The 9,189-nt window shown below is 62.9% G+C and overlaps 1 protein-coding gene across 1 annotated transcript; it reads left to right on the top strand.

Moving 5' to 3' along the window:
• The first annotated feature begins 369 nt into the window (after nucleotides 1-369).
• On the top strand, nucleotides 370-3,995 carry NPTX1 (neuronal pentraxin 1). The gene is made up of 5 exons (XM_074607820.1): nucleotides 370-878; nucleotides 987-1,194; nucleotides 1,587-1,831; nucleotides 1,937-2,116; nucleotides 2,247-3,995. Exons 1-5 carry the CDS (start codon nucleotides 429-431, stop codon nucleotides 2,466-2,468), a joined length of 1,305 nt encoding a protein of 434 aa, XP_074463921.1. The 5' UTR covers nucleotides 370-428; the 3' UTR covers nucleotides 2,469-3,995.
• The last annotated feature ends 5,194 nt before the right edge of the window (nucleotides 3,996-9,189 follow it).

Genomic DNA, 9,189 nt, shown 5'->3' with positions numbered 1-9,189 from the left:
GCGCGCACACGCACCGCGGCACACATACACCCCCCCCGCACCCGCATGTACACCCCCCGCACCCGCACGCACCCTCCGCACACCCCGCACACCCCACCCACACGCATGCACCCCCCGCACACGCACCCACACGCCCCCCGCAGCCGCTCGCTGTAGCACCCCCCTCGATGGGGTTCACGACGGCGCACGATCGCTCCCACACCCGCCCCCTCCCCTCCCGCGCCCCCCAGACACGCGCGTACACGCACCCGTGTGTATCCCCCCCTCCCCGCACACCCTCACGCCCCCCCCCCCCCGCGGCGCGGCCGGGATTCCACGCGCCGTGACGTCAGGGCGCGCGGCCCCGCCCGGGCGCTATAAGAGGGGCCGCGTGCCGCAGTGGGCCCGGCGGAGAGCGGCGGCGCCGGGCCGGGGCGGGCGGTGGAGCGATGGCGGCGGGGGCCCCCGGCAGCCGCCTCCTCCTGCTGCTGTCGCTGCTGTGGCTGCGCGGCCGCGGGCAGGGCTTCGGGCAGACGCGGTTCATCTGCACTTCGGTGCCGCTGGACGGGGACATGTGCGCCGCCACCGCCCCGGGCGGCGGTTCCGCCGAGGAGCTGAAGAGCACGGTGCTGCAGCTGCGGGAGACGGTGCTGCAGCAGAAGGAGACCATCATGAACCAGAAGGAGACCATCCGGGAGCTGACGGCCAAGCTGGGCCGCTGCGAGAGCCAGAGCGTGCTGGAGGCGCTGCCCGGCGAGCCCAAGGGCGGCGGGACCGGCAGGAAAAGCGGCTTCTCCAAGAACACCATGGGCGACCTGTCGCGGGCACCCGCCACCGAGACCCTCAGCCAGCTGGGACAGACGCTGCAGTCCCTCAAGACCCGGCTGGAGAACCTGGAGGTACGGGACATTCCCCCCCCGCACTCCCTTCCCGCCGCCCCCGGAGCAGCCGGAGCCCGGCGGCGGGTCGGGCGGTGACCGTCCCGCTCCTCCGCTCGCCCCCTGCAGCAGTTCAGCAGGATGAACTCCTCCGGCCAGACCAACAACCTGAAGGACATCCTGCAGAACAAAATCGACGACCTGGAGAAGCAGGTGCTGTCCCGGGTGAACAGCCTGGAGGAGGGCAAGTTCAACCCCAAGAACGAGTCCGAGGAGCGCGGCAAGATCGAGAGCACCCTCACGTCGCTGCACCAGCGCATCACCGACCTGGAGAAAGGTACCGGGCGCTGCCCGCGGGACACCCCCGCCAGCCTCCCCCACCACCCCCCCGCCGTCCCGGAGCTCCCCCGTGCCCGTCCCAGCGCCCCGTTCTCGCCGGGGGGACGCTGAGCCGCCCCGGCCGGGTGCTCCGTCCTATCCGTCACCCGTGGAGCGGTCCCTTGCCCCCGGCTGCAGCCGGACGGTGCCCGCGGGCTCGGCGGCAGGAGCCGGGGATGCTGCGGGCGCTGCCCCGTGCCGGGGATTAGGGAGCCGGGCAGCGCCGAAGGGATTTGCTTCTCGCTGCCATCCCAAGGCCCGTTATGTAACGGGGTGGGGGGGGTGGGGGGGACGGACACCCCCAAAGTGGGGAGAGAGGGGGTCCGGACAGAGCCCACCGTGCCCCCGCAGGCCAGAAGGACAACCGGCCCCCGGACAGGTTCCAGCTCACCTTCCCGCTGCGCACCAACTACATGTACGCCAAGGTGAAGAAGAGCCTGCCCGAGATGTACGCCTTCAGCATCTGCATGTGGATCAAGTCCAATGCCTCCCCCGGCATGGGCACCCCCTTTTCCTACGCCGTGCCTGGGCAGGCTAACGAGCTGGTGCTCATTGAGTGGGGCAACAACCCCATGGAGATCCTCATCAACGACAAGGTACAGCCCTGGGGAGCGGGGAGGGCATGGGGCGGGGAGGGGGACAGCAGCTGGGGGGCAGCATGGGGGACCACAGTGCCCACCACCCTGACCCACCACCTGCAGGTGGCCAAACTGCCCTTTGTCATCAACGATGGCAAGTGGCACCACATCTGCGTCACCTGGACCACACGGGATGGCGTGTGGGAAGCCTACCAGGACGGCACGCAGACGGGCAGTGGCGAGAACCTGGCGCCCTACCACCCCATCAAGCCCCAGGGGGTCCTGGTCCTGGGCCAAGAGCAGGTAAGGGCTTGGCGGGGAGGGCGGGCGTGGGGGTCCCTGCTTGGCTGGGTGCCCCCAAGGGGCTGGACGCTCCCGGGGTGGGACGCGGCAGCCCAGCTGTGTGCCTCCAGTGACGGTGGCTCCTTCGCAGGACACACTGGGCGGTGGGTTTGACGCCACACAGGCCTTCGTGGGGGAGCTGGCCCACTTCAACGTGTGGGACAGGAAGCTGAGCCCCGGGGAGGTGTACAGCCTGGCCACCTGCAGCACCCGCGCGCTTGCCGGCAACGTCATCGCCTGGGCAGAGGCCAACATTGACATCTATGGCGGGGCCACCAAGTGGACTTTCGAGGCCTGTCGCCAGCTCAACTAGGGCCACGGACAAGCGAGAGAAACCTTCTCATCGTGTTCTTTTCTTTCTTTTTTTTTTTTTGTCCTCTTTTTTTTTTTTTTTTTGCGCAAAACAACAACCGAGAACGAAGCCACCCGTCTTGTCCTGAGGAGTGGGGGCTGCCCCCAGAGCCCCACGACCCTCCGGTTTCTGTCTTGCCAATGTCCTTCAACGCCTGCGTGCCTTGGCCTGGCGTGGCTGCACCCCCCCCCCCCCAGCCTCTGCTGTCCCCCCTGGGCCCAGCCCCCGCTTTGCCGCCTTTTCCCCCTACCCCGGGGTGGCCCCACTTTCCCTGGGCACCGGTGCCCAGACCAGAGCCCCCCCCGGGGCTCCTCTCCCTCCGGCCTGAAGCCCCCCTGGGAGGATGGTGCCCCCAGAGCCGGGGGAGGGTTGCAACATCCCCTCCCCGGTTGCACCCCTGGGGCTCCGAGGAGGGGGTGACCTCCCGTTCCCACACCCCACACACCCCCACCCCCGGGTAAGGGAACCCCCGCTTCCCCGGCCGGCGCCGCTCCCGAGCACCACAGCCATAGCCCCGGGCTGCGGCGGGCACTGGGACGGGTCCCCCCGGACGGGCACCCCCCCCCGCCGGCCCCGCTCCCCAACCTGCCGCACTCAGGTACGTCCCCCCGGCCCCCCCGCCCCCGTCTGCAGCCCCCCGAGGCCTCCTACGCGCCGTAGCTGGTGAAAAATAGCCTTTACCGTCCCCTGGAAGTTTAGCTACCACTGAAAAGTCTGAAGCCTTTCTGCTTTTGATAATACACTATGTTGTTTCTCTTACTGTAAAGGGAAGTTTATTACCAATAAAAAAAAAAGGGTATTTTTATGAAGATAAAAAAAAAAATATAGAATTAAGCAGTGCTCCCTGAGGAAAAAAAAAAAAGTACTTTGAGATTCTGCAGGAAAAAAAGAGATAAAGAAGCGTATTTTGAAATAATAGATGCATTTTGTATGGTTTCCTTTTCTAAACTCCTGGTTTGTACTACAGATTGCCGAAATCACCCCCCAGCCCCCCCCCACTGACCCCCCGAGGGCCGCCCTGGGTGGCAGTGGGGGACGAGGCAGAGAATTCACACAGGGCTCCAGAGCCTCCCCGACCAACTCCAAAGATGCGGCAAAGAGACGCGCAGAACGGAGGAGCCCGCAGGGAGCCGGGCAAGGCCACGGCCACCCCGGGCCAGCGGCACCGAGCTGGCCCGGCCACCGTCGCTCCGGGGAGCCAGCGCCCAGCCGGAGAGCAGCACGGGCAGTGACACCCCCCCGCAACGAGAGACCTTCCTGCGAACTGTGGCTCAGGGCAGCAGATTTTAAACCGTGCTCTTTTTACAGAAAAAAAAAAAAAAAAAAAAAAAAGAAGAGAGAGAGAGAAAAAGGTGGTGAGTTAGTTACTTTACTACTTTAAGTTCCTCCTAAGAACCTGCTCCCATCAGCACAGCGAGAAGCACAACCTGCTGAGAACAAGACCACAGAAAAGGTTTAACCTCCAGTCCCAGGTGCGTCAGATTTGCCAAAAAAAAAAAAAAAAAAAGGGTGTGATGTCAACACAATGTATATAGTGTATAGTAGGGGAAGAGAATAAATGTATCTTAATTTGTCATTATTTTGCTAACCAAAGCTGTACATTTTTCCTATTACTTGCTCTGTCTCCTTTGGGTTTTGAATGGGTTACGATATACGACGCGTCCAGTCCGCATCAGCAGTTCTGAAAATGCACTGTTTCTACTGAAACTCATGCTTTTTCCATTTTATTGCCGAGATTACATGAATTGTTGACTTTATTTTTACACAATAAAGAGTGAAGAAAGACACCGGGGTCTTTTCAATGTGTCGGTTCCCTGAGCTGCCAATGCTCGGGAGCCCAATTTTCTGCATGGGAGGGTTTTGCCTGCCTAAAGCAAGAATTTCTGCCTGGATCCCCTCGGCGCCTGCTCAGCCACCCCCCCTTCTCCTCCTGGAGCGTTAGACCACATCTCTCCCAAGTTTATGCAACCCCGTCATACAAATTGATTATGTTTTTTTTCCCCCCAAGACGCAGGCTGGCAGCTCAGCTCCCTCGGGCCGCCCCTGCCGCGCTGGCGGGGACAGTGACACCCCGCAGTGCCCGATGCCCGTCGGCTCCCTGCAGCGAACGTTCCCGGTGCGGCAGAAGCCACGCTCAGGGCATCTCACTCGTCCCTGGGGAAGCGGGGCTGGACTCCGGAGCCCGTTCCTGGAAAGCGTCACTGTAGAGGACACATCGGAGCGCGGGGGTGACGCTGGGGCGCGTGGCTGGAGGCCACCCCTGCGTCACGGACACGAGGACCTGGCGGCACGGCGGCGTGTGCTGTTCCCGAGTAATTGCTACAAATTCCCCCTTGTTGCACACCTGCTGCAGAACAGACTTGGCAGATACACTGCTTTCAGTGTCGGATACAAGCAGGAAAACCGTGATTTACTCCTTATAACCAGCCAGAAACAATTCCCCGCACCCGTGACTCCCCCCATCCCGTCGCAGCTGGGAAGGGCAGCTGTCTGGGTCCCATTCAGTGCTGCTGCCTCGGGCACCACGCAGCCCCTGGGGACACCAGCACTCCCCTTCCTTCCTCCCTAAGAGCAAGGACGCGGTGACACAGCCCGGAGGGACACAGAGCCCTGGCTGCTTGTGCCCGGTGGGGCTCAGCTCCGGGGCTGGCGGGGGCCAGGGGGGAGGCTCCCACGGCCGCTTGTGCTGCATCTTCCCGAGCATCAGCTACAGCCAACTGCAGCCTCTGCAAACGGCATCCCTGAGCCGTCCCACCACCTCCTGCATCTCCCTCTGACAGGGAACAGCCACCCCAGGGTGTCCCTCTCCTTCAGGGAGGAGGTGGTTGAGTCACCATCCCTAGAGGTATTTAAGAAACGTGAAACGTGTAGATTTGGCACTTCAGGGCATGCTCTAGTGGCAGAGATTGTAGGTTGTTTGTTGTGGGTTTTTTTTTTTTTGGTTGGTTATTTTTTTGGGGTTTTTTTTGGTTTTTTGGTGTGTGTATGGTTGGACCCGATGATCTCAAAGGTCCCTTCCAACCATGCCGATTCTGTGATTCACCTGGCACCTGCCACCCTCAAAAAGCCTCTTTTCCTTGGGAGGGTTTGCTCCTGCGACTGCTCCAGGGCCTTTGAGGAATCTCTCGAGTCATACCCAGACAGCCAAGTATGGTTATGTATTTCAGCATACGAGTAACCATACGAGTACGTAACCACACGAGTCACAACCACACATAACCACACAGCCGACAGCGAACCGGGCGAGGGAGAGACGGGGGATGCCTCAAGCCAAACTGCAGGTTTGGGGATCTGGCCTGTTTTCTGTCCACCAGCCACGGGCAGAAGCAGATGCAGAATTACGAGCGCCGGGTACCCTTGGCAGAGGATGGTCAGCGTCAGGAATCCTCCTTGGGGCAAGAGGTAAAATGATGACATCAAAACCGTTTTAGGGCGATTTACAGAGCCCCGCGGGGGACAGGCTGAGTGTAAGATGCCGCTCATCAGTCACTCTTGCAGGTGATTAGAGAGGAGGCGCAGATGGGCTGCCAAGGCTGGAGGTGGGCAGGATGGGGAGCAGCACAGGCACAGGAATTAAAGCCGGGGCGCGATGCCAGAGGACACAGAAGGGGTGCTGAAGTGAACGGTGCAACCAAGAGTTTCCCCGCTCCACGATGCCCCAGATCCTCCCCAGGTGCAGAGCTGATTTAGACCGGCATCTTGACAGCCTTACAAAGGCATCAGCGTTGCAGAGCTCCAGCCAGAAACGCCTTCCCCAGGCAGCTCCGCTCTCCTCCCCGGCCCCGGAGCGGAGCTCAGCCCTCTCCGGCGACGCAGACACCATCCCCTTCCCCCCCGCCCCCGAAAACCAGCTGCTCCAAGGACAGGCTGCTTGGTTTCGTGTCACTGGGAACAGCCTACATCTTTGCAAGGGGAATGCTATTTTTACCCAGGGAATGGGTGGCAGCTCCTGGATTGTTCTCAGCCACCGCCAGCCCACCTGGTCCTGCCCCGGCTCCGAGCAGGGCCCTGCCCATGGCGACAACCGTCTTCTCGGCTTCACCCAGCCACCCCAGGCGCCGAGATAAAGCTACAGAGCCCAGCCGCTACCGCAGGAGAGGGATGCGGTACCCTCAGCTGGAGGCTTGTGCTGCACTACAATTTAAACTGCAATAAAAAAACAAACCCAAAATTACACTAACGGGCATATATGTTTTTTCTGCTGGTAGCTGGCAAACATTGCAACGATTAAAGCGGGGCTGTCTCGCTCCCCGCGGCGGCGGGACGCAGGGGCAGAGCGGGTGGGAGGCTGCGGATGCTGCTCGAGGGGGCTGGAGCTGGAGGAGCCGAGATCCTGCGTCAGGAGAAGGGCAACAAACCTCCCGGCTCATCACCTCCCAGGCTCCCCGAGGCTGCCAGGGGGCCCTCGATCTGCCTCTCAGCCCCACATGGGCATCGGGGCACCACCCCCCCGCGTCTGCCCCACTGCGTACGGCCACTTCGGGCAGTGAGGAGGGGGCAGAACAGCCCCAGGGCCGTCCCTGCCTGTCCCGCTCCGCGCACAGCGGCAGCTCCAGGCGTGCGACCTGCGCGTCCCAGCGCTGCTGCCACTGCAGCAATGGCAGCCCCGGCGGCGGGCAGGGAGGGAGGATCCTGCGCGAGGAGATGAGCAACACGAACCCATCAATAAAACGCACCGATCCTGACACCTCGCCCTGCAACCAGAAACTGCCGGTGACAGCCAGCCCAGCATCCCCTGCAAGCGCAGGGATAAGGGAGAGCGTTACCCGCACCAGCGCCGGGTGCACTAAATCCGGGAGGCTTTTAGAGCGGCGGAGCAGATGGAGATCTTGGGCTGCGTGAGGACAGGCCCCACGCCTCGGGAGATGGCTCAGAAATATTGACGGGGGCGAGGGAGAGTTCTTAAGGGCAGGATACAGCTGGGATTTACAGCTCTGATCCGACTTCTCGCCAGCAACTCACATGGAAGAGAAACCACTCTCACGCGCAGGCATTTCGCACCCCGCTGCCCATCCTTTTCTCCCCACCCCTCGGCACAGCTCAGCTCCACCAAGGGCTTGCCAGAGGTGAGAGGAGGTGATGGGCTAGATGAAAAATTAAACTGGCTGTATTTTATAGCAAAAACACCCACGAAAACCAGAGAGACAACATGTCCCGAGACGGCCTCTCCCGCATCCCTGCCCTGCGCGGGAGGGCCCCGGGACACGCATCCCCCGGAGGGGACTGGCCACCTGCGAGCAGAGCTGCAGCGCCGGGTCCAGAAACATCCCAGAGCATCTTTATTATGCAGCGCCAAAGGCGCGCTAGGCACTTAATAACATGCAGTTAGATTAATTAGTAGCGAGCGTGTCATGCCGTACGCCTGGCCCGCGCCGGCATGCCGGGAGCACGTGGCTCCATGAGACTCAGAGTAAACACGCATGAGCCACGGAGCGCTGCGCAGCCGGCACAGCCCCCAGGAGCAGCGTGGGGGGCTCGGCTCCCAGCACGGGCAGGGCTGTCTCAGGGAAACGACAGACACGTCGGCACACGCCTACAGAAAACGCTCTTTATCTTCATTTCACAAAAATTGGAGGCGATGGGGTGGGGAAAGAGAGGGGCGTACAGGCTGAAGCATCCTCCCCCTCCTCAGCACGGCTGCCGGGTGGGGTCTGGAGAGCTGGCATCGTCCTCCCCAGGGCCGGGGAGCCCTGCAGCGCTGGGGGCTCAGGCAGCAGCTCCAACCCGCACGTGAACGCCCCGAGCAGCGAGCACGGGGCCGAGGAGCCCAGCCGGCGCTGAGCACCGGGGCGGCCGCCCGCACAGGCTCCCCGCTGCGGCGGGGGCTGCCGAACACTGGCCCCACGCTCCCCTGGGGACCCGGCCCCCAGCAAGCGACCGGCAGGCTGCTCGGCGAGGCATGGCAGGAGGAAGAGCGCGGGGAGGCAGGCAGCCAAACACTGCGCTTCGGGGCACCGGGCAGAGCCGGGGGGATTTCCCGACTCGGGGAGGGAAAGCATCGGTGTCCCCCCCTGCAGCGAGAGGGCAGGAGGGGGAGCAGGGCCCCGGCGCTGCAGGGCACCCAGGGCTGCGGGTGCCACAGCCGAGCCGCTGCTGCGGGAGCGCGGGGACCGGCTGGGTCACTGCAGGCGGCTGGACACGACCCCGGGCACAAAGTCAAGGCCAACAGACCGTTCCGGTCACCGGCGTGAGTCACGGCTGTGACAGAGCGTCCCTCAAATGCCACTCAGGAGCCCTCGCTGGCAGAGCACCATCTCCCCACACCTCTGCAGCGCGGCTGCGGCACTGCCCCGGCACCCTTTCCAGGGGCAGCTGAGGAAGGGGCTTCCTTGAGCCCTTCCTCCCCCCCGGGAAACCCAACCAGACCTGGCCAGGGCCCCGCTGAAGCGGAGCCAGAGATGCCCCGGCTGGTGCCCGTGGGCACAGAGCACAGCCCCGGCCCGTCCTTCCTGCGCCGCGGGGCTGGAGGAGCGTGAAATCTGTTTAGCACAGCGAGACAAGCCTCTGGCCAGGCATCTTCTTTTTCCAGGACCTCACAGAGACTGTTCCTACAACAGAAGTAATAAATCCGTAACATGAAAAGTCTGCCCTAAGACAGCAGCTCTGAGACCTCCTGAGCGAGCCGGCCACGGCTCCGGGCAAGGCCACGGCGGCTCAGACCTCGGCCAGGCTGCGAAACCTC

The sequence above is a fragment of the Larus michahellis genome, chromosome 14 (assembly GCF_964199755.1).
Source record: "Larus michahellis chromosome 14, bLarMic1.1, whole genome shotgun sequence".
NCBI lineage: Eukaryota > Metazoa > Chordata > Aves > Charadriiformes > Laridae > Larus > Larus michahellis.
Note: the sequence above shows the minus strand (reverse complement) of the source record. Positions and strands in the feature narration are given on the sequence as shown.